At 39.4% G+C, this 24,571-nt stretch overlaps 1 protein-coding gene across 1 annotated transcript; it reads left to right on the plus strand.

Moving 5' to 3' along the window:
- The first annotated feature begins 809 nt into the window (after positions 1–809).
- Positions 810–24,571, plus strand: IHO1 (interactor of HORMAD1 1). The gene is made up of 7 exons (XM_069473634.1): positions 810–865; positions 3,979–4,153; positions 5,666–5,829; positions 12,398–12,446; positions 12,983–13,070; positions 23,004–23,107; positions 23,453–24,571. Exons 1-7 carry the CDS (start codon positions 810–812, stop codon positions 24,569–24,571), a joined length of 1,755 nt encoding a protein of 584 aa, XP_069329735.1.

Here is a 24,571-nt window from a genome sequence, read left to right on the forward strand (position 1 = left end):
TAAAAGTATATTAAAATGTCTATTTTCAGAATTTCTGTTTCATTTTACCTAGGTTTGTGTTGGAACAGTATTTGATGTCCGATAGTCTTTATTCCACCATATGTGTGGGAAATCATATTTTCTGATGCCACAATGATAATATATAATCTGATAAATATGAATGTTCTTGTGAGATTGAGGAGACAAAATTTAGAAGTTGATCTTGTTTCTAAAATCTAGGCTATTATGATCATTATAATGAACTCCAGTATATAGCATGTTAAGTTGTCTGTAAGCAGAGTAGGCAAATGCTTATATGAGAGGTGTGGGAAGGCACTTTTGCCCAAAGCACTCCTTCCTTCCTCATGCAGCTTCTGTACTGCCCAAATTCCACAGCTGACTTTGCATTCCAATATCTCATGGTCTGGGGAGAACTAGTCTTCTTGGTAGAGGTAATATAATAGATTAAGTCATTCATTGGGCCAGGCAATGAAAAATGGGGTTTATTGGTTCTTTCCTAAAAGCAGATTATTAATAGGGTGGCAAGAGAAAAGGGCAAAAGAGCAGAAGATGGAAGGTAAATTTACTGTTTCACAGGTGACTTTGGTCTTTCCCTGGTATTAAGATGGATGGGAATTTGTATGCAATTTAACAGCAGAAAATACCTGTTTCTGGCACATAGGTAATGGAAATTTTCACCAATTGGATGTGAATGTAATTGCTGAAATGTCATCTATATATAATAATCACTAGTAATCTCTAGAAAAAATTATACTATGTTAATTTTCTTAATATTTTTCTGTTCTTTCAAATAGGGATAATCATAAGAAATGAATTTTAATGTCTGGAATATCAAGGAGATGCTCAGTATTCCCTCAGGCTCCGGGTAAGTCTTCTGGTTATATTCTCTGATACTTAAGAGGATCTTATGGTTTCACTGATTTCTTAGAAAGAAGACCCCTTCTTACAAGAATAGAGGTACCCCATACAGCCTCTTCTCCTTGTCTTCCCCTCCTCCGTCATTGCTGCACCTTCCCGTATTTGTTTTTTTTTTTCTCTTTTGCCCATTTTCTGATTATAAAAATGATGTCAGTCCAGTTCTGTGAATTAACTGAGTAATGACTCTGTATCCAGCGCTGGGCCTATGAGAGTCAGACATGGTCTCACATCTGGACACTCACCTCAGTTGAGGTGACTGCTACTGAAATAGCAAAGAGTTCTTACAGCACAGGTGTAAAAAAAAAGAAAAGGAAGAAAAGAAGTAGCAAGGAGTAAAATCAAGACAATGTTAAGATGTGTGGTCAATTGTGTAGTGCTATTTGTATGTATTATGGAGATAAGAGCCATTCCAGCTGTTGACAAGGCTCATGGAAATATTGCCCCCTCTGCTACTCCACCCAGGTAGTTACACTGGTGTCTACCATCCAGTAATGAGCCTGCCATTGGTAATTTAGTAGGTATGCCCTAGAAGTAGTGTATATTTAAGGGATTTCTAATTGCTTTTGGTATACTCTTATCATTGGATGGTTTCTTTCCTCCCTAACACTTTTCTGAAGAGAGTTATTAATTTATCAAAAACCTAGGGTACTGTTTTTTTTCTCAAAAAGAAAAAAAAAGCTTATAGTTGAGACAGAGGAGAGAAAATCTATCTTTAATTCCAGATCATAGATTTAAGATATAAATACTCCATGATTTCAATAGGCTTACAGAGCTGTTTTGTGTTGTTTTTTTTTTTTTTTCCAGCCCAGCTAATTATTCTCTTTGGCCCAAGAGGGGAGTCACAGAGACCTATTTTGAGCAATGATTATGCAAACCATATTACAATATTTGTGTGTAGTCCATTACCTTAGCTATCTCAGGAAATGGTTCTGTGAGTAAAAATAATTGCCCTTTGCTATCCTGAACTATTAGAGTTTCTTTTTGTTTTATTAATAATATATTTGAAAGCTGGGCACAGTGGCACACACCTATAGACCCTGCTATATTTAGAAGGCTGAGGCAGGAGGATTGCTTGAGGCCAGCAGTTCAAGACCAGCCTGAGCAACATTGCGAGACCTTGTCTCTAAAAAATAATAACAATAACATTAATAATATGTTTGGTTATATCAACATATAAACAAATAGTTTGTATTAATAATATCAAAGTTCCTTTGGCTTAGAATATGTATTTATATGTTATCAAATTACTTTAAACTTAACATTTGGAAAAGGAATGATTTGTGGGTATATGTGTATGTGTTTTAATGAAAAGCATGTTTTCTCAGGTTACACAACAGCATTAGGTAACACAAATTGCTATAGAGATGTCTTTCAAATTAAAAACTTGAAGACTGTCTTCTCTGTCTACTTACGTTATTTCTGTAGTAGGCTCAGTACACTACACTCAAGTGATTATATCGTTATCATTACTGATATCACCATCCACTTCATATATGAGGTTTCAAGACTGGCATGGATATCCATGGGAAGCAAGGCGGAAGTTCACAGCTGGAACTATTTAGAACAAGAAAGGACAAGTCACTAAAAGGGCGAAGGGAACAATATCTTATTTCAAAAACATTTTTTAATGGATCCTTTTATGCACATATCTGAGTTGATCATATTTTTCAGTCTGGATGAGGCCTGTATTTGTCTGCTTAGGCTGCCATAACAGAATACCATAGACTAAGTGGAGGCTGGAAGCCCAGGATTAGGGTGCTAGCATGGTCGGCTTCCTGACTTGCAGGCACCCCATTCTTGCTGTGTCTTCACATAATGGGGATGGGGTAGGTAGGTGGGGGGTGGCACACAAGAGCAAGACAGGGTCTCCATTTTGCTCAGGCTGGTCTCAAACTCCTGAGCTCAAGTGATCCGGCCTCCTCAGCCTACCAGAATGCTAGGATTACAGGCATGAACTACTGTGTCTGGCCAGAATCATTTTTTAAAAAGATAATATTTAGAAAGCAACCTTTTCTAAAAAATAAATAAATAAATAAATAAAAATAAAATAAAATAAAAAGATAATATACTTGTTGGGCATGGGGGCGCAAGCCTATAATCCCCGCTACTCGGGAGGCTGATGTGGGAGGATTGTTTGAGGCCAGGAGTTTGAGACAGCCTGGGCAACATAGCAAGACCCCATCTCTAAGAAAAATTTTAAAAAATTCGCTGGACGTAGTGGCATACAACTGTAGTCCCAGCTATTTGGGAGGCTGAGGCAGGAGGATCCCTTGAGTCCAGTTCAAGGCTGCAGTGAGTTATGATCATACCACTGAACTCCAGCCTGGGCAACAGAGTGAGAGCCTGTCTCTTAAATTAAAAAAAAAAAAAAAAGAAAGAAAGAGTGGGCCTGTATGGCTCACACTTGTAATCTTAGCACTCTGGGAGGCTGAGGTGGGAGGATTACTTGAGTTCAGAAGTTCCAGACCAGCCTGAGCAAGAGTGAGACCCTGTCTCTACTAAAAATAGAAACGTCAGCTGGTCAGTGTGGCATGTGCCTGTAGTCCCAGCTACTCAGGAGGCTGAGGCAGGAGAATGGCTTGAGCCCAGGAGTTTGAGGTTGCTGTGAGCTATCATGACACCACTGCACTCTAGCTCAGGTGACAAGAGTGAGACTCTGTCAAAAAGAAAAAAAAAAAAAGATAATATTCTCTTCCTAGGAAAAGTGTTATGGAATAAGGAAAAAAGAAAATATTCTCTTAATCCCTAAAATTTTATGAACTTTGATCTCCAAGATGATGTCATAGCCCAGAATGCTATTATATAAGAAATAATGGTGTCCTTTCTATTTGAATTTCTGTCTGGTTGTTCCCAAGTTATTGTAATCAAAATGTGTGGAATTCAGAATTTCCTTGTGTTTCTTTGTAGGTAGTACTGACAGTATGCATGAGACTTAAAAGTCAGAACAAGCTAGCATTCTGCCCAAAATATTCTGAAATAATTCTGAAAATATTTGTGAACTATGATTTCATTTTTTCAGGATATTTGTCCAGTCAATATACTATTCTTGCTTAATTTCAGGACCACTAAGTCATCTAACTGGATTAATACTCAGACTGATTATTCTAGTCTCAGTGATTCCCAATTCCTCTTTGGATCTGAGTTCTGTCCAGAAAATTCAGAGACCCTGTTAGCACCTTTGGACTTTGGTGCCCACCTGAGACATCCAAAACAGTCACAACAGAATTCTCTGGATGTGAGTCTTATTTTCAGAATTTCTCTGCACACATGTCACAGTCATTATGGAGATAAACTATAAAGAATACTTATTCTGTGGGAATATATTTTAGAATTGTACATCTTTAAGAATTGCTCTCCTAAATGGATTTGTGCTTGATTGGTGACTCATTTGACTTGGTGGTCTAAAATGGAAAAAATATTTATATTTGCAGTTTCTTCTATTACCAAAGCAACATAGAATAGTATCAGTCCCTTGACCATTCCTATGGAGAGGCAAACATTGCATGACATTTCCTAAGACTAGTCAATACTGTTGTTTGTGAGAATTTCATAAGAAAAAGATATTTTTATAAAATAGGAATAAAGTAACATAAATTTTATTTTAGTTGGACATTTTGTCCTAAGAAACTTCATGTACTTTGTGGACTTTAGTCAGCTATACTATATTATGTCCTTGAAGAAGGAGGAAATGAGAATTCTGAGCCCAAGTTAATGAATAAAGGAATAGAATGAAGAACAGAGTCTCTTGCAAGAATCCTTAATTTTTTTTTTTTTTTTTTTTTGAAACTGACCAGTCTTGTGAGTCAGAAATATTTTGATTTTTCTTGGGATCTAGAACTAGGTTGAATTTTATATACAGACTTACCTGCATCAAAAAGAGACTTAATGAAAAAGAGTATGTCAGTACTTTAAGTTAGTAGAATATGCTCTAAGTATTTCAGTACAACAGTTGGTATATGGTGGTATGAAGGAGTAAATGAATTCCCCAAATGTTTCACAGTAAATTTTGCCTAAGAATGAAGGAAATGGCTTACTATGTGCCAGCATGCCCACTGTTCAGTCCCTGTCAGACTTACCAACGTGTCTTTAGTTCACTAGCCACTTAGCAACAGCAATTTGTGTTAAACTTATTAATATGAAAACTTTAACACATCATCTCAGAGATAGCATAAATATCTCTTGTTGCCTTTAAATTTATGCAATTGATTATAAGCCATTTAGCTGACATTTTAACTATCTTTAAGCCAACATTTTAAATATAATTTTCTGTTGTATACAAAAATAAAAAGGAAATACTTCCCAGGCGTGGGGGTTCACGCCTGTAATCCTAGCACTTTGGGAGGCTGAGGCGGGAAGATTGCTTGAGGCCAGGACTTTGAGACCAGCCTGAGCAAGAGCGAGATCCTCTCTCTACAAAAAATAGAAAAAGTAGCCGGGCACAGTGGTGTGTGCCTGTAGTCTCAGCTACTTGGGAGATTGAGTCAGGAGGATCACTTGAGCCCAGGAGTTTGAGGCTGCAGTGAGCTATGATGATGCCACTGCACTCTAGTCTGGGTGACAGAAAAAGACTCTGTCTCAAAAAACAAAAAAAGAAATAAAAAGGAAATACTACATGCTATGTTGTTTTTTAGCAGTATGGTTTGCACTTAAATGTGATTGCATTATACAGAAAATAGTGAATGCTATTTTGTGTGAATGCTATTATGTGTGAAATGCTATATTGGTATTTTTTTTTTTCATTTAACAGAGTGAACCTAGTATTTTCACAAAGTACCAGGCAAAACCCCAGCTGTTTGGAGGAGTTACAAAGGATGGAGGTTTATTTCCTCCTCCTTTGTCAGTTGGAAAATCAAAAGGCCTTTTGGAAGAGTTTGAAGAGAAAAAGAAAAGGGCAAAAGACAAATGTGACAGGTATACAAACCTTTCAAGTGGATGAGACAGCACATCTTTTCTGAACAAAACAGGAAACGGCATCTCGATAATCAGATAATTCAATTTTTGCATGATAGCATTGATTTGTTATGAAAATTGGCTTCTGAGATTATGGAGGCCAAGAAGTTCCAGTCTGTATCTGCAGGCTAGGGAATCAGGAATGACGGTGGTATAATTCAGTCTGAGTTCAAAGGCCTGAGAACCAGGAGCTCTGGTGTCCAAGGGCAGAAGATAGATGTCCCAGCTTAAGAAAAGAAAGTGAATTTGCCTTTCTTTGCCTTTTATTCCATTTTGGCCCTCAACAGATTGGATGATGCCCACCCACATCCATGATGGCAGTCTTCTTTACTTAGTCTTCTAATTCAAATGCTAATCTCTTATGGAAACACACAAACACACCCAGAAATAATGTTTTATCTGTTATCTGGGCATCTTTTAGCCCCATCAAGTCAACACATAAATTAACCATTGCATAGAACTCTTGCCTTTGTAGTTCATCTAATAATTACTCTTTGTCTTCTTGTCAATGTGATTTGTGGTAGATTTGAATATACTGCTACAATTTTGGTTTCTCTGAAAAATAATGTTATATTTATTCTGCCTAAAATTCTGCCCTCCAGTTTTCTTTTTAGATCATCAGGATTAGGAAGTTAGATAACATTATTTATTTTAGGGTCAAGAATATAATGCATGAATTCTTAAGTCTTAGTTCAGGCTGATTTTCTCACTTTGAAATGTTGGTATTTCAAAAAATATACCCCACATTTTATACATGTTCTTAGTTGTTAGTGTTTTATATATATATTTTTAGAATATATGTGAGATAAATTAGGACTGTTATTACTATTACTAATACTATTTTTTTAAAGCAGGGTCTTGCTCTCTTGCCAGGGCTAGAGTGCCGTGGCGTCATCATAGCTCACTGGAACCTCAAATTCCTGGGCTCAGATGATCCTCCTGCGTCAGCCTCCCAAGTAGTTTAGACTACAGGTATGCACCACCACACCCAGCTAACTTTTAAATTTTTTTGAGAGACAGGGTCTCGTTATGTTGCCCAAGCTGGTCTTGAACTCCTGGCCTCAAGTGATCCTCCTGCCTGGCCTCTGATTATGGGCATGAGCCACCACCCTTGGCCCTGTTATATAATATTAATTTTTTAAAAAGGAAGTTGAAGTCACAGGAAAATTAATTTGTATATTCCTTGGTAGTAAGTTATTATCAAGGCTACATATTTAGGTATCATAGAAATCGTAACACCCAAGCAGATATATTTCATTTTCTTATTTCTGTGACAGTGGAAATCTATTGCTACTTACCACTAGTACATTCATGTTGAAAGAGACAGAATTTCTTAAAGAACTCCTAAATTAGGTAATCTTTTCTCCTGTATACTTATCTTCTTTTAGAGAGAAAAGCAAAATACTGTATTTGAAGTTTTTAATTCTGTTGATTTATAAACATTTCCCAGACATTGACAGATTTTTCCCCTAGGAATCCAGGATCTAGAACCCTACCAGTTTTTTAGAGGCCCTTTAGGTCTAAAGTAGGAGACTGCAGATGAGTAAGCTATTTCTGCCTCCTTACTGCTTCAGACAGAGCAGTCTTAATTTTTTTGGATTTTGGATTATGTTTTGTTTGAATAAGGTTTCTGCAGCTAAAAACAAAAAACAAACCAAAAAACTTCCTTTTAAACATTGCTTTAAAGTTCCTTTCAATATTTCCTGGTAGCAGGTAGATTGGGGAAGGAAACCGGAATTCAAAGTATGAATGATCAGACTTTGAGTTTCCTGGTGTATTTTTTTTAATCAAAATTTAAAACTTTGCTCTGATAAGACACTCCTAAGAGAATGAAAAGACAAGCTATAAACTCAGAGAAAATACTTGTAAACCACATTTTCAAAAAAGGACCTTTGAGGCCAGTTGTGGTGGCCCATACCACTTTGAGGAGCTGTGATGGAAGGATCACTGAAGTCAGGAGTTCAAGACCAGCCTGGGCAACACAAGGAGACCCTGTCTCTACAAAAAATTAAAAAATTAGCTGGATGTGGTGGTGCGCCCTTGTAGTCCCAGCTATTTGCGAGGCTGAAGTAGGAGGATTGCTTGAGCCCAAGAGTTCAACGTTGCAGTGAGCTATAATCATGCCACTGCACTCTAGCCGGGGCAATAGAAAGAGACCCTGTCTCAAAAACAAAAAACCAAAAAAGGGCTTGTATCAAGAATATACAGAGGCCGGGCGCGGTGGCTCACGCCTGTAATCCTAGCACTCTGGGAGGCCGAGGTGGGCGGATCGTTTGAGCTCAGGAGTTCGAGACCAGCCTGAGCAAGAGCGAGACCCCATCTCTACTAAAAATAGAAAGAAATTATATGGACAGCTAAAAATATATAGAGAAAAAAAAAAATTAGCCAGGCACGGTGGTGCATGCCTGTAGTCCCAGCTACTCGGGAGGCTGAGACAGGAGGATCCCTTGAGCTCAGGAGTTTGAGGTTGCTGTGAGCTAGGCTGACGCCACGGCACTCACTCTAGCCTGGGCAACAGAGTGAGACTCTGTCTCAAAAAAAAAAAAAAAAAAAAGAATATACAGAGAACTTTTTAGACTTAATAAGAAAACAAGCAAAATATAAAAAATAATAATAATAAATAAAAACTTAAAAAAGAAAAAAGAAAACAAGCAACTCAGTAAAAAATGGGAAAAGATTTGAATTGACACTTTATCAAAGAAAATGTAAGGATAGCAGATAAACATACGAATAGATACTCAACATCATTAGCCATTATGGAGATGCAAACTAAAAATCACAATGAGATATTACTAAGCATCTATTAGAATGGCTAAAGTTAAAACAAACAAAAACTAACAATACCAAGTACTGGGCAAGGATATAGAGCAACTGGAATTCTTGCTAATGGCAATGCAATATGATACAACCACTCTGGAAAAGTATGACAGTTTCTTATAAAATTAAGTATAACTTACTGTACATTTCAGCAGTTCTACTCCTAGGTATTTGCCCTAGATAAATGAAAACTTATATTTGCACAAAAGTCTATACACTAATGTTTATAGCAGCTTTGTTCATAATCACCAAAAACTGGACACAACTCATATGTCTTTCAATGTCTGAATGGATATACAAACTATAGTATGCCCATACAATGGAACACTACTTAGGAATAAAAAGGAATAAACTATTGATAAACATAACAACATGGATGAATCTCAAAGGCATTATGCTGAGTGATAGAAATCAGTCCCAAAGGTTACATACTGTATGATTCCACTTATATGGCCTTCTGATAAAGGCAAACCTGTAGGGATGGAGAATAAGGATAGATCAGTGGTTAACAAGGACTAGGGATATGGGCTGGGCTTCACCACCAAGGAACAACTTGAAGGATTTTTTTTTTTTTTGGGGGGCAATGGAATTATTCTGTATCCTCACTGTGGTATGATGGTTACATGAATACTAAATTTGTGTTAAAACTCATAGAATGTATACACACATATTAATTTCATGTTAATTTTAAATATTTTTAAAAGGATGTTGGGTGGCTCATTTTATTAGTTAAAATTAGGTTTAACTGCTTATAACATACATACATTCATACTCATAACAGAAGCTTTAAAAAGCTTTATTTCTCTTTAATGCAAATTTATCCTGAAATGTGTGATCTAGGGCTAGAATGGTAGCTTCATGGTCCTCAAGGACCTGGATTCTCCCAGCACTCTGGTCTTTTATTTTTAAAGTGTGGCTACTGTCCTCATGGTGCTTGATGGCTGTGGGAGCTCCAGTTGTTACATCAGGGTTCCAGACAGCTGATGGATGGAAGGAGGAGGAAGGGTATCTTCCCTTCCCTTTAGAAATCTTGGAATTTGCATGCAGCACTTCTGCTATATCTCTTACCGGCTAAAATTTACTCACATGGATATATCTAGCTGCAAAGAGGTCTGGGAATGTCATTTATCTGGGTAACAATGTATCCAGAGGGGAAAAAAATCAGGATTCTGATTTCCAAGGAACACTTCCACTGGAAGTCTCTGCCGGGCTCATACAATTGCCAAGGGCTGCCTGCCAGGGACAACTCTCCAAATCAAGTCTCAGAATTAGTCTTGTGTAGATTCTACTGCACTCCTTCCCCTGCCCACTGCCAAGAATACACTAGACCCTTCCCTGTACCACAGCTAGTATAGTCCTGGACACTGCTACCAGTCCCCTAGAGCTCTATTATTTTCTTCTTCTTTTTTTTTTTTTTGAGACAGAGTCTCACTCTGTTGCCCGGGCTAGAGTGAGTGCCGTGGCGTCAGCCTAGCCCACAGCAACCTCAAACTCCTGGGCTTAAGCGATCCTACTGCCTCAGCCTCCCGAGTAGCTGGGACTACAGGCATGTGCCACCATGCCCGGCTAATTTTTTGTATATATATATATTTTAGTTGTCCATATAATTTCTTTCTATTTTTAGTAGAGACGGGGTCTCACTCTTGCTCAGGCTGGTCTCGAACTCCTGACCTTGAGCGATCCACCCGCCTCGGCCTCCCAGAGTGCTAGGAATACAGGCGTGAGCCACCGCGCCCGGCCTATTATTTTCTTCTTGGAGGCCTCTCTCCTGCCTCTAATCTGAACTTGGTACTCTCTAGGTCTGTGGTACAGCTGTTATCCTGAATCCTCCCTTCACCCATCCTGGGTATTCCTACCTCCTCTCTCCTACATTGGATCCTCTGTTACTTCGATCTTACATCCTCTTCCTTGTTGGTTACTCCTTGGATTTGGTGGAGTACATACTCCAAAAATTTCCTGAGAACAAGTACATGGCACCTAAATAATTTTTGAGAGCTCGCATATCTGATTTTTTGTTTTCCTCTCACACTTGATTGCAAATTAGGCTGGATATAGAATTCTAAGTTCGAAATTATTTTCCCTCAAAATTTCTAAGGCATTGTTCCATTGTCTTATCACTTCCTATGTTGCTTTTAAGAGGTGTGATGCCATTCTGATTCCTGCACCTGTATGTATTACTTGAATACTTCTTCCTGGAAGTTTTTAGGATCTTATAATTATCTGTAGAGTTTTGTTTATTTTTTATTTATTTATTTATTTTTAATTTTTTCTATTTTCTTTAATATCATTTTCCTTTTTTCTTATTTTTTTTGTTGTTTCTTTTATTTCTTTTTTATTTTCCTTATTTAGGTGCCATCAAGGAGTGTATCTGTAGAGTTTTGAAAGTTTGCAGTAACATGCCTTGATGTGGCATGTTATATTGTCTGGGCATTGGATTGTTCCTTTCAATCTATAAACTTGTTTCCTTCAGCTCTGGGACATTTTCTTGTATCTCTTTCTATTTTCACTCTTCTCTTATCCTGGATCTCCAATTTTGAGGATGTGCTGGATCTCCTGGATTGATCTTCTAATTTTTTTTTTAACTTTTCATTTACTTTCCATCTCTTTTGGGGTTTTTTTTTTCCATTTTCTATCATATTTGCTTAACTGTATCTTCTAATTATTGTACTTAATTTAAAAATTTCTGCTATTTTAAATTTCTAGGTACTCTTTCTTGTTCTCTACTTTTATAATCTAATAATATTCTGTTCTTAACATCCTTAATTTATTAACTGTTTTCATTTTTAATATATTATTTTCAAGTAATGTTCCAATCTCTTTCACATAAAGCATATGGTTTACAAATTTGGTCTGGTGGAGCATCCAAAAGACTTGGTATGAAGAGTTGTCTTTTTGGGTTTCAAAATTTGATATTTGCATTTGTATTTTGTAGATTAAAGTAACAAAATCTGTACAGTTTTGTTAATGACAGTCCTGTCTGAGTCTTCTTTAAGAGCAAGAAATTAGGCAGGTGTGGTGGCTCACGCTTGCAATCCCAGCATTTTGGGAGGCCGGAGTGGGAGGATTGCTTGAGCTCAGGAGTTCAAGACCAGCCTGGACAACGTAGCAAAACCCTGTCTCTACAAAAAACTTTTTAAAAAATGAGCCGGTTGTGGTGGCATGCACCTGTAGTTCCAGCTACTCGGGAACCTGAGGTGGGAGGATTGCCTGAGCCCAGACATTTGAAGTTACAATGAGCTGTGATGGTGCCACTGCACTCCAGCCTGGGTAACATATTTTTTTCCCAAAATTGCTTTTATACTAACCTCATTTTTATAGTCAAAATGATAAGACTAAGAGGTATCCAGGAATTTTGGACTACCAGAAAGAAGCTGCTACTGCCTTTTGAAACCAGTTTGCCATAAACAGGAAAGGTGGTCTTTTCTACTCTTTTCTACTTTCTAACCACTTAAGCTGCTAAAATTTAACCTCACTTAAGATACATAAAAAGTGGATTTTAAAAAGAAAAAAAGTGATTCTCCTTGGAATCAAGGTTACAAAATGTAACTTTTCTGACTGGGCACTAAGGTTTCTCAGGTTCAAGTCTCCAACTCTGATCAAGCAGGTTTTGATGCTAACCTTGGTGGAAATCTGCCATATTAATGGAATCAATTGTTACACATCACTTCAGTATTTCACAAAGATTTGTTTTCTTTTTTCTCTCCTATTTTAGTGAGACTCTATACAACTTTGTTTCCCATGTTAGAGAAAGCATTCACAGGGTAAGTACGGCTACATTTCAAGGAGTTAGAACTTCTTACATTTTAAGAAGTTTAATAGGCCGGGCGCGGTGGCTCACGCCTGTAATCGTAGCACTCTGGGAGGCCGAGGTGGGAGGATCGCTCAAGGTCAGGAGTTGGAGACCAGCCTGACCAACAGCGAGACCCTGTCTCTACTAAAAATAGAAAGAAATTATCTGGACAACTGAAAATATATATAGGAAAAAAAAATTAGCTGGTCATGGTGGTGCATACCTGTAGTCCCAGCTACTTGGGAGGCTGAGGCAGAAGGATCGCTTGAGCCCAGGAGTTTGAGGTTGCTGTGAGCTAGGCTGACACCACGGCACTCTAGCCCAGGCAACAGAGTGAGACTTTGTCTCAAAAACAAAAAAAAAGTTTAATAATTATATTGTATTGGCTTTAGTTCATGTAGAATAGCAATATTTAAATTACCCCTTTTTAATCCTTAAATGACAATTCTCCAGGTTAATAAAATAAGGCAATAGTCTGTGAACTCTTATTAATTTGGGGTTTCTTAGTTACAGACATCTGTGGAAAAGTCTGAGGAACATCTCAGTTCAAGAAGCCAATGTATTTTGGATTCTTTGGAAACTGTGGCCAAGACATGTGAGTGCCTCATGTTTGAGATTATCAGCATAGGGCACTGGCAAGGGGTAAGCGTGAACTTTCTAACCTCAGCCAGGTTTCCATTGGTGAGATTCCATTCAGGGTTTCAGCTGAGAGAGGGTGGGTACATCAGGTTAGTCCTGAAGAAATGTGGGGTTCGCTAAGCTGGGTAGTGGGATTCACCTCTATGTGACAAAGCTGTGGTCCCTTGATGCCTTTTGTGAAGTTCAAATCCCCCACCTGGTAAACCTCCTGCCTCAGGGCAGGTAGCTCCACCAGGTTTTTCATCTCACTCAGGGATGCTGCTGAAGTGAATCAGCAGCATCCCTGAGTCCCAAATGAATTGCTGCCTGTGCTGACTGTAGAGATACTGCCCCCTTAGGAGTTAGAAATACTCCAGTCACCCACTGTTCTTCTTGCTGCCTTGGTTTCAGTGAGAGGTATTTTGCAGCAAATCACATCATTCTCAATTTCAGTTTCAGTTACAGTTTGCTGTTTGTAAAATCCCCTACTCTGCTAATTAGTGATTTACATTTAGATGAAACCATGGGCCTGGCCCTTATAAACAGAAGAGAGCCAATACACAGTTGTCATTAGGTGGCTGCTTCTCTAGAATCACCAGTTTCTCAGCAAAATAGTAAGCTGATGACTGTGCTTCTGTACTTGTTTGCCTTTGTGTGTTTATTTTTATTTTAAATAAGTTAAAGACAACTTATTGAAATGCCATGGGATGGATTGCTCATGATTTACAAAAATTAATGCCTTTGTGTGGCCTAGAAATTAATCCCCATCTGTTTGCAAAGAAGCACTGTACTGTCTCCTGGCTTTCAACCTGGGTATCCCACACACAGGGCAACTATAGCATCTGTTTGGAAAGTGGTTCTGGAAGCCTAGGACTGTTAACCCCACAAGAAGTAGCAAAGCAGAGAACAGAAGCAAATCAGGGATGCTTCCCTTGTATAACATGATAGAACAACTCATTTGTAAGTGCCCAAGGAAAGCACTCTGTTTTTTGTTCTACATTTAAAACTGGGTGAAGTACAAAAAGGAGGATTACGGCAAAAGTGTGACATTTAAGTCCCAGAAAAGGGAATGGAAGTGCCCAAGACCCCAATACAAGATCAAGGGAGAGAGAGGACTAGAACTGAATCTGCCTTATCGTAGGCACAGGGATCCTGATCATTTGCCCCTGATAGTTCCCTCATTTTCAGAGGGTAAGACTCAGAAGAGGGAGCCACACTAAGAGGGCAAACAGTAACAAACACAGTGGCATCATATTGGTTAGGATAGGTCATTCTTGAAAATGGGCACAAATAGCCTGTCAAGAATCATTCCCTTTCTTGTTACACAATGATAAGGAGCAGAAAATTAGCCACTGAGAGAGGAACCAGACAAATCCTCTACATATGGCTATGTCCAGTCCTGGTGGCCTAGAATAATAAACTCCACTCAGTGCATTCTGCAGGCTTTCAGTCTGTACTCACTGTACTCAACAGGGATGGGGAAGTAATAATACTGTGTGGGAGTGCTGTCTTGTGTCATTATGCAATCGGTGTCTTCATAGAATGAGGTCATGAAATCTTTTCCCAGTCTGTCTGCCCAACCAGAAGGGTCACTGTAGCCATCTAATCTAACTCCTCCTGTTCTTCAGCTGAGGACACCAAGGACCAGAGTAATAAAATGAATTACCAAGGCCACCTACATCCTACTTTACCTTGAGTTTAGGTAGACCAATTAAGTGGAGAGTAGTATTTTCACCTGATAGGTGTTACCTCTATTGCAAAATATGATAATTAGGAAAATAAAAAGGATCAACCACTATCAAAATCAGAAAATGTCTCTTTTGGAAAATAGATAACTTTATACATCAGAATAAATTTCATATGAGTCAATATATTAAGTATAATGATTAAATCATAAAAAGAACTAGAAGAAAACATGGTCATCATTTTTATAATTTTAGAATGAGAAGAGCCTTTCCAAGCAAAATACATATAATTGTTAAGAAGAATGAGATCCATTTATATGAACATGGTGGAATGGAAATATCTGTTCATTGTTAAATTTTAACAACAAGGTGCTGTTCTCATACACAGTTTGCTCTAAGACACATCTTCTTGGGGAGTGTGACAAGCCAATGAGAATTGGTAAGGGTGTCCCTAAAAAAAGGTAGGGGCTGAGGGATCTCCTCTTATACAAGGAGACTCTCAGATCCTTCCTCAGGCTCTTACCAGCACAGCAGGAAGAACAAAACTAGAGTAAAAGGAAAATCACTGGCCATCAGTGGAAAAGCATTCCTTTCCAACTTGCATCAGAATCTGATCTCATCTCAATTGAGCCCTTGTCACATTGCTAAAATATTATAGAAATGATTTTTTTAAAAATCGTCTTAACAAGAAAACAGAGATATTGTCCAAAATATGGAAATGGATTTTAAATAGCATTTTTACACAAAAGCTAAAAATATCTGTTTATAGTCAAATCGGAAATGAAATTAGTCCTCTTGTAGAGACACATACACAGGATCCATAATGTATACACATACACAGACATGCACATGTATTAGTGTAAAATTCCAGAAACTGCTAATATATATATATTTTTTTTCCAAGATAGAGTCTCACTCTGTTGCCCAGGCTAGAGTGCCATGGCATCAGCCTAGCTCACAGCAACCTCAAACTCCTGGGCTCAAGCAATCCTACTGCCTCAGCCTCCCAAGTAGCTGGGACTACAGGCATGTGCCACCATGCCTGGCTAATTTTTATATATATATTTTTTTAGTTGTCCAGCTAATTTTTTTCTATTTTTTTTTAGTAGAGACAGGGTCTCAGTCTTGCTCTTGCTCAGGCTGGTCTTGAACTCCTGAGCTCAAATGATCCGCCTGCCTTGGCCTCCCAGAGTGCTAGGATTACAGGCGTGAGCCACTGCACCCGGGCTGCTAATATTGTTAAATCTGGAAGTGGGATCCAAGATTCACAGGGGAGAGATTCGATCATTTTTCTTTTTTCTTTATTTATTTGATTAGTTTTTGTGGATCTCCTCCCCACCAATTCTCAGTTCTTTTCAGTTTCTCTTTTGTTGTTGTTGAGATAGAATCTTGCTCTGTCTCCCTGGGAAGAGTGCAGTGGCATCATTGTAGCTCACTGCAACCTCCACTCCTAGGCTCAAGCCATTCTCCTGCCTCAGCCTCCTGAATAGCTGGGACTACAGGGACATGCCACACTGACCAGCTGACGTTTCTATTTTTAGTAGAGATGGGGTCTCACTGATGCTCAGGCTGGTCTTGAACTCCTGAACTCAAGTGAACCTCCCACCTCGGCCTCCCAGAGTGCTAGGATTATAGGTGTGAGCCACTGTGCCCAGCCAAGTCAATCATTTTTCATTGTATGCCTGTTTATCCTGTTATGATTTTGAGTTATTTTCATAATGCAAAAAATTTTTAAAAGAGAAAAAATGGATAGATTTTGGAAGTAATGAGCTCCATGCAAAAGCTCTTGTAAAGGAGAAGACTCCAAACATATGGTTCCCTGGGGACAAGGACCAAATGTGTGGGACCACAGGTGGATGCTTTATGAGCACTTAATCCAGAATCAAACATTTTGCTTGCCTTTCTTATCCTCTGCTTTTGTGAGGGTCGGTGATGTCCACTGTTGCTAAGAAACATTGCTATTTAGGAACTCTTCTAGGGAAGGATAATTACATTTGCTCCCTGCTATAAATATCTACATGATGTCTGAAAAATATTTGACTAATTGAGTTTAGGAGCAGGAATCTAGTACATAAGTAAACGGCCTCTTTCTAATTGATTGACACATTGGAATTTAACTTGTACTTGTGTTGAGAAGGAGGAGAAAATTTGCTTTCTAAAAAATTCTTACTTTTTAAAAATGAAGTTGAATGTTTTATTATTAAATTGTGTCTTATTTTGCTGCAAAGCTGTTGCTTCACTGTATAAAAATAGCACCAGCCAATGCAGTATAATACAAAATTAAGATAGTATTGTTTTTCATCTGACACTGTACAACTAACAAAAACTTTTCTCTACTCCCAGTTATTTTCAATGGAAAGATCATTAAGTATTTTGACCCAAATCTAGGGATAGATTTAATCAAGTTATAATATTATATAAGGCTTAAGATAACAATATTATCTTTGTATCACATAATTTTAATAATTTTTACCATGGTTAATTTCATGTGTTTTGAATATTATAACTAGCGCCTAGAGCATAGCCTAAAAATCATAGGGTATTGTGAAAAAGATGCATATTGTGTTTATCTGTAATCATTAGAAAGTTAAGCAGTATTTTCTTCCAGTAGTAGTATTGACAATAGTTTCTTTTCCCATTGTTATTGCTAAAAGTTGCTATTTTCAGACTTCTATCACTAATTTCAGATAACAATGCTGAATTGAGTTGTTTCATACTAGTTTATTTAGGGGTTCCATGTTCACTCCTCAGTAGGTTTTACTTAGTTCTTATATGCTTCTTCACTCATCAGTTCATCTAATTCTGAAGGGTTACTCAGTGTCACCTTGATCAGCCAACCATCTTCATAATAAAATTTGTTGACAAATTCTGGGTTTTCTGCAAGAGCTCCATTAATTTTGGTTACTTCTCCCAATAGTGGAGAATAGAGTTCATTAACAGTTTTCACACTTTCCAAAGCACCAAAGTCATCTTGTTGTTCAATTTTGTCCCAACTTCAGGAGACTATAGAAAACAACATCTCCCAAAGCTTCCTGTGAAAAATTACTGGACCAAATTTTTTAAAACTATGGTAAAATACACATAACATAAAATTTACACTATCTGGGGGATGGGCACACTTGTAACTTTGACTCCAATGGTATAAAAGGAATTTATGTAACCAAAACGTTTGTACACCTGTAACATTCTAAAATTTAAAAAAAAAATTTAAAACATAAAATTTACCATTTTTACTGATTGTTGCAAGACTGGCTTGTCCATTCCTAGTAACAACAGGCTTTTTGCTTTTTTTTTTTTTTTTCTTTTTTCTTTTTTTTTTTTTGAGACAGAGTCTCTATTTGTTGCCCGGGCTAGAGTGAGTGCCGTGGCGTCAACCTAGCTCACAGCAACCTCAAACTCCTGGGCTTAAGCGATTCTACTGCCTCAGCCTCCCGGATAGCTGGGACTACAGGCATGCGCCACCATGCCCGGCTAATTTTTTCTATATATATTTTAGTTGGCCAGATAATTTCTTTCTATTTTTAGTAGAGACGGGGTCTCCCTCTTGCTCAGGCTGGTCTCGAACTCCTGACCTTGAGCAATCCACCCGCCTCGGCCTCCCAGAGTGCTAGGATTACAGGCATGAGCCACCGCGCCCGGCCTTTTTTTTTTTTTGCCTCAGAAATTTTGTACTCGCTCTTTCCTCTACCTGAATGACTTCTGATCTTTGTGGGACTGGCTCCTTTTTATTGTTCTGGTTTCACATTAACTGTCTCCATCTCTGATGACCTTATCTAAAGTAGGTGGCCCCGCCTGCTTATTTTTGTCATAATCCCTATCATTGTATTAATTTATGTGCATGTTTACTTACTTGTTTATTGTTATTTTTGTCCCCTTCTAGACTGCAAAATTCATGTAGGTAGACTGTTTTGTTCAAAATTGTTTCCCATGCTCCTAGCACAGTGTCTGACAGTAAACTTTCAGATAAAACTGTAAATCTCCAGTTAATAGGTTCAAACAGGCCGGGTACAATGGCTTCACGCCTGTAATCCTAGCAAATTGGGAGGCTGAGGCCGGAGGATCATATGATGCTAGGAGTTCAACAGTAGCTTAGGCAACAATGAGACTCTGTCTCTACAAAAAAAAAAAAAAATTAGCTAGGTGTGGTGGCATGTAGGTGGCCACCTACACTACAAGTCCCAGTTACTCAGGAGGCCAAGGCAGGAGGCTCACTTGACCCCAGGAGTTAGAGGTTGCACTGAGCTATGATGATGCCACTGCACTCTACCTCAGGCAACAGAGAACCTGTCTTGAAAAAAAAAATGTTCAAACACATTGGGAATTCTTTCCATTTCATTTTCTCATTAGACATCCTGCGTGGAGCTTTTCAGTCTTCCAGCTCCAAATTGGGCAGATTAGTCATTAGGTCTGTGGCACTGCCATTTTCCTAGTCAAAGGACTTCTCCATTATTCTGGGAATTCTTTTTTTTCCATCCCATCTTTTATCCCTTTGTTTCTTTGTATTCCGTTTGTTTACACTTGTGTTTTGGTGATACACGTCTTCTAGTAGCTCTTTGACAAAGGGTATATGGGAGGTAACTTTTGTGATACCTTGCATGTTTGAAAATGTCTTCTGTCTCCTTTTGGGTATAGAATTCTAGGTTGGAAATACTTTGCCCTCAGAATTTCTAAGGCATTGCTCCATTGTCTTAAAATTCTAGTTTGCCTGGTGAAATGTGCAATACTATTCTGTTCCTTAATCCTTTACATCTTACCTGGGTGGTTCCTCCCTGGACCTCCCTTTATGTATACTTTTCAAGTCTCCTCTTTTCCTTGATATTCTGAGAATCAACCAAAAAAAGTGCCACAAGCCCTAAGATAATTCAGCAAGGCAGCAGAAATTAACAAAATACATAATGGAAAAAAATATCCCATTTATAAAATCAACACAGAAGATAAACTACCCAGAAATAAACTTAACAAGGACACAAAACTCACTCATCTTTTTCTTTTTCTTTTCTGGGTCTGGGTCTTCCTTAAAAAGGCCTTCCCCACAACAAGGTTATACACAATTTCCCACGTTTCCTTCTGGTACTGTTATATTAATAGTTTACTTAATTATGCTAAAATTGTTAATCTATCTAGAATTTATGTTAATATAAGAAATCTGAAATGTAAGCCTCCTTTTAGGTAAGGAATTATGTTTTATTTTAGAGAGACTGTGAAGTAAATCACTTCAACTTAAAAGAACTGTTATCTCTGCAAGAAGGCTGTCCAGTAAAGAAATAAGAAAAGAAAAGAACCTTTATTTAGGTACCATGTGGTTAATCCATTTGATGATAAAAGACAAAAGAGACAGAATAGTTAGAACTGGGACCAAACAAAAGCACCTATTGACTAATCAAATTGAGACTAAATTTGAACTTCTTATCCTGTCCTGAGCACCAGATGTACTCTGGTTTTCCTTCCATTTATTGTGAAGAGTTAACTACCTTGTTACCAAATTGTTTTTTACCCATCTAAAATGAAAAAATTTTGTCAAGAACCTTGAAACATGCTTTAAATAGTCATGAGAAGACAAAAAGAATATCTGGGGTATTATTCCTGATTATTTGTAAATTGTACTTGTTACACATTTAAAATGTATATGAACTTGGAATAGTTTCCCTGTGCTTTACCTCTTAGAGCTCCTCTCCAAAGTAGAAAAAGCAAGAAAAAGGATTTTGAGGTGGCCATTATAATAGTCCTCTTCTGCAAGAGTTTGAAATAGGCCAGGTGGGGTAGCTCATGCCTATAATCCTAGCACTTTTGGAGGCTGAGGCAGGAGGATCACTTGAGCTCAGGAGTTCAAGACCAGCCTGAGGAAGAGTGAGACCCCGTCTCTACAAAAAATAGAAAAATCAGCTGGGTGTGGTGGCACGTGCCTGTAGTCCCAGTTACTCAGGGGTCTGACTGAGGCAGGAGGATCCCTTGAGCCCAGGAGTTTGAGGTTGCAGTGAGCTACAATGACATCACTGCACTCTAGCCCTGGCAACATAGTAAGACTCTGTCTCCAAAAAAAAAAAAAAAAAAGACTTTGAAATAAGCCTGAATGAGAAGTAAAAGAACTTCAGATCTTTTTTTTTTTTTTTTGAGACAGAGTCTCACTCTGTTGCCCAGGCTAGAGTGAGTGCCGTGGCGTCAGCCTAGCTCACAGCAACCTCAAACTCCTGGGCTCAAGTGATCCTCCTGTCTCAGCCTCCCGAGTAGCTGGGACTACAGGCATGCACTACCATGCCCGGCTAATTTTTTCCTATATATATTTTTAGCTGTCCATATAATTTCTTTCTATTTTTAGTAGAGATGGGGTCTCGCTCTTGCTCAGGCTGGAGAACTTCAGATCTTTTCTAAACTAAATCATATTATGGAGCTTTGATATTCTTAACAGGATTATGGTAGAGATTTGAGTTACTTGTCTTGTAAATGGCTACTCAGTTTGTCCCAATGCTATGATTGAATAATCCATCTTTTTTCCATTTAAAAGCCACCACCCCCCCTTTTTTGAGACATGGTCTCACTCTGTCACCCAGGCTAGAGTGCAGTGGTGTGATCATAGCTCACTGTAACCTCAAATTCCTGGGCTCAAGTAATCCTCCTGCCTCAGCCTCCCCAGTAGCTGGGACTACAGGTTTGCTTGCACCACCATGCTTGGCCATAAAATCCCCTAAAATTTGGGTCATTTCTCCTCTCTGTTCTGTTCTTTCATCCTCCAGTTTATCATTTGAATTGTAGAAAAAGTGCTTCTTTTTAAAGAGAAAATGTAATCATGCGAACTCTCTGCTTAACTGTGTCTGTGAATAAAGTCTAGAATCAAGTCCACAAATCTTTCCATGGCCCACATACTCCTCTATCCAGCTGTGGCCTGCCTCCCAGCCCTGTGCTCACCATGCTTCAGCCACACTGATCTCATGGTTCCTCTTTTTGGAACATGCTCTTTCTTCTGTTGGCAACATTCTTTCCTCCATGGGTTAATGATAATTCAGTTAAATACCAGTTCCTTAGGGAAATCTTACCCCTGAGATTGACTAGGTCTGCCTGTTACATGGTCTCAAGCCTGGTGTACCTTCCTTTAGAGCACTTATTATATCTATAAATAGTTATTTGTATAATTACTTATTAACTACCTATTTTCTCTGATTAGATTGTAATTTCAAGAAGGCTTTATCTGTCCTGATCATGGTTATTTTCATAATGCCTGGCACGTAGTATGTGCTCATTAAACATTTGTTGAATAAGTATAAGAGCAGCTTCACATAACCTATAGTTTAGCAAGAGAATGGCAATAATTAATTGCAATACAATGTGTCATTAAATAAATATGTGGGTGTATGTATAGAATCTGCCCATGCATCCTAGGGAACCCAGCCTGTGAAAAATAAAATTTTAAAAAAATTTCTCATGCAAAAGAGGAAAATCAGTATCAGTTCTGCTGTGGTTAGCACCCAGTCCCCTAGTTTATTCGGGTCCAAGAGTAAACGGGATAAATAAGTGAAGGGCTATCAGTGATGGTAGGGCACACACATGGTGCCACAAGCAGAGAAGGTGCACCCAAGCTGGGTGGGAAATGGTGTTTTCTGAGGAGGTGACTGCTGAGAGCAGAAGGAAGAATAGGAATTAGTTGAGCTAAGGTGGTGTCTGGGGAGAGAGGTGGGTGACAGGATAGAAACAGGACTCCTCCAAGCTAAGGAAACAGCTCGCACAAAGGCCAGTGGTAAGAGAGAAATTGCTCAGAAAACAGAGCCTAGGGATGAGGAGGAGGAGAAGTGAGTAAATTACGGGAAGTGAAGTGAGCCCAGGTCTTATTAGCCAATTTAAAGATTTAGATTTTGTCCAGTGGCCAGTGGAGTGCCACTGAAAATTTCAGTGAAGGTTTTAGAGGGGTCATTCTATATTTTACAAAGATCACTCTGATGATGGGGCCTAGAAGGAAAGCCATGGAGGAGGCTGGTGTTGTCATCTGGGCAACAGATTCTCAGGGTCTGGGGTGCTGAGGTTGGGTCTGGCCTGGCCAGAATCTTCTCAGGGAGGGAGGGAAGAAGAGACTGGATCAACCACTCTGGTCTGGGAGGGAAGAACCCTTAGTGCTAGCAGAGAAGACTCAAGTGGTCCATGTGTGCATACAGCTCCTCCCTTTAACTGCTTATGGTCTGGGCAGGTGGGGCACCCAATAGTCTTCATGAGGTTAATTGTCATTGTTTTGTATTTAGTGCAAGAGACTGCACGGGCCCAGTATGACCTAGTGTTTGAGGCAGTACAGGACAAAGGCAACACGGAGCAGGCCATCCTTGAGATGCAGAGGAGATTTGAAGCTGTAAGTGTAAACCCCAACCGCTTTCCTCAAGTGCATTTTTGGCTTTGTCACTAGACCCAGAGAGACACCTTTGAAGTTGCAGATTTTCAGCCAAGGCCAGAGGCTAGTACAGGCCCCTTGGTAAGGGGCCATGGTATAGGTTAGCTTCCTTCCCCCAAGGTTCCCTGGCATGCTGTGGGCCCCAGGGGCCCAGTTCCAGAGTGTAGTCATGTTTTCCCTGTGAGGTGCCCTGCAAGGGGCAAGCCTTGGTTCTGCTAGCACGTCCGTTGATCTGTTCTCATGTTTTATTGTGCATTCTGACTTGTACTGTCCTTCACTATCCTTTTTCTCACTGCCTCTCCCCAGAGAGAAGCAGAGTTTATAGAAATGAAATCCAACCTGAAGCACCTTGAAGCTCTAGTTGTCCAGCAGAGTAAGGACTTCCAGCAGCTGTGTGACCAGCTAGGCCAGCTGAATATGCCCAGTGTCCTAGCAGAGCTGAAGAGATGGATCTCAGTGCCTCGGGTACCTGGGCATGTGAAAGACAGCACTTCTCAGACATCACCACCTCTGGCCCAGAGCCTCAATCTCACCAGGCAGGAAAAATACACCTCTACGGAACCAGTTATATGGCAGGCCCGGGCCCTCCCTACTGTGTGGAATCCCAGCCTGGGCTCCCCAAGGCCTGAAGAATTTGGTGTCTGGGGTGAAAGAGCAAAGAATGATGCTCTCCAAGAAGAGGATGCACTGCCGACAGTTGGGCCCCATAAAGGAAATGGGCATGTAAAGGACAAGGCGGTGCAGACTACCTGCAAGAATTCTAAAACAGGTCCTAAGAACCATGGCTCCAGCATCTCAGGCCACAAAGTTCCTGGTGTCAAGGACCCAGTTTCTCAAGGAGCCTCACAGTTCATGTCCCTGGACTCAAACAACTTTGCGATCAGCACTAAGAACGCCTGCCAAAAGTATCAAGCCAAAAGCATGTTTTTGGGTGACCCGTGTGAACAGTTGGTGACTAAACAGAAAGGCAGGACTGTAGAAAGATGGGGAAAAGGCAAGAACCAGCAGCCCAGGAAAGCCCACAAAGGCAGGCTTCTAGCCAGGAAGACAGAACAAACCCCAAGGAAGACCTGTGTTTTCAATTCTAAATATCAGAGTCCTCAGCCTCCAGTTTCTGGCCCACAAAGGCTCCCGCTGCGGCAGCAGGAACCCCTTGCTCAGCCCCTGCATCTGCAGTGCCCCAGGAGCCCCACAAAGCCAGTCATGCCCAGTAAGACAGCAAAGGCAGTGCAAGGGAGCCTCCTGCAGCTCAGCGGGTGCTCTTCCCAAGACAATAGCCTGCTTTCCAGCAGTTCCCAGAGGGACCACCAGATGAGCTGGTTCAGTGACCTCAACATTGAAAGTTCAGAGCCCTCTCTGTGCAAGGAGCCAAGGAAGAATTTGCTTTATGACCTGGGTTTTGATAGCAGTGATGATGGCTTCTGA

This window comes from Eulemur rufifrons, chromosome 7 (assembly GCF_041146395.1).
Source record: "Eulemur rufifrons isolate Redbay chromosome 7, OSU_ERuf_1, whole genome shotgun sequence".
In the NCBI taxonomy this organism is placed as follows: Eukaryota; Metazoa; Chordata; class Mammalia; order Primates; family Lemuridae; genus Eulemur; species Eulemur rufifrons.

What these genes read in the sequence shown, in the direction of transcription:
- IHO1 (XM_069473634.1), top strand. Translation starts at nt 810, where the DNA reads ATGAATTTTAATGTCTGGAATATCAAGGAGATGCTCAGTATTCCCTCA. An exon ending in TTAGAGAAAGCATTCACAGG is followed by an intron (nt 12,447 to 12,982) that starts GTAAGTACGGCT and finishes GGGGTTTCTTAG; the next exon opens with TTACAGACATCTGTGGAAAA. An exon ending in GGAAACTGTGGCCAAGACAT is followed by an intron (nt 13,071 to 23,003) that starts GTGAGTGCCTCA and finishes TTTTGTATTTAG; the next exon opens with TGCAAGAGACTGCACGGGCC.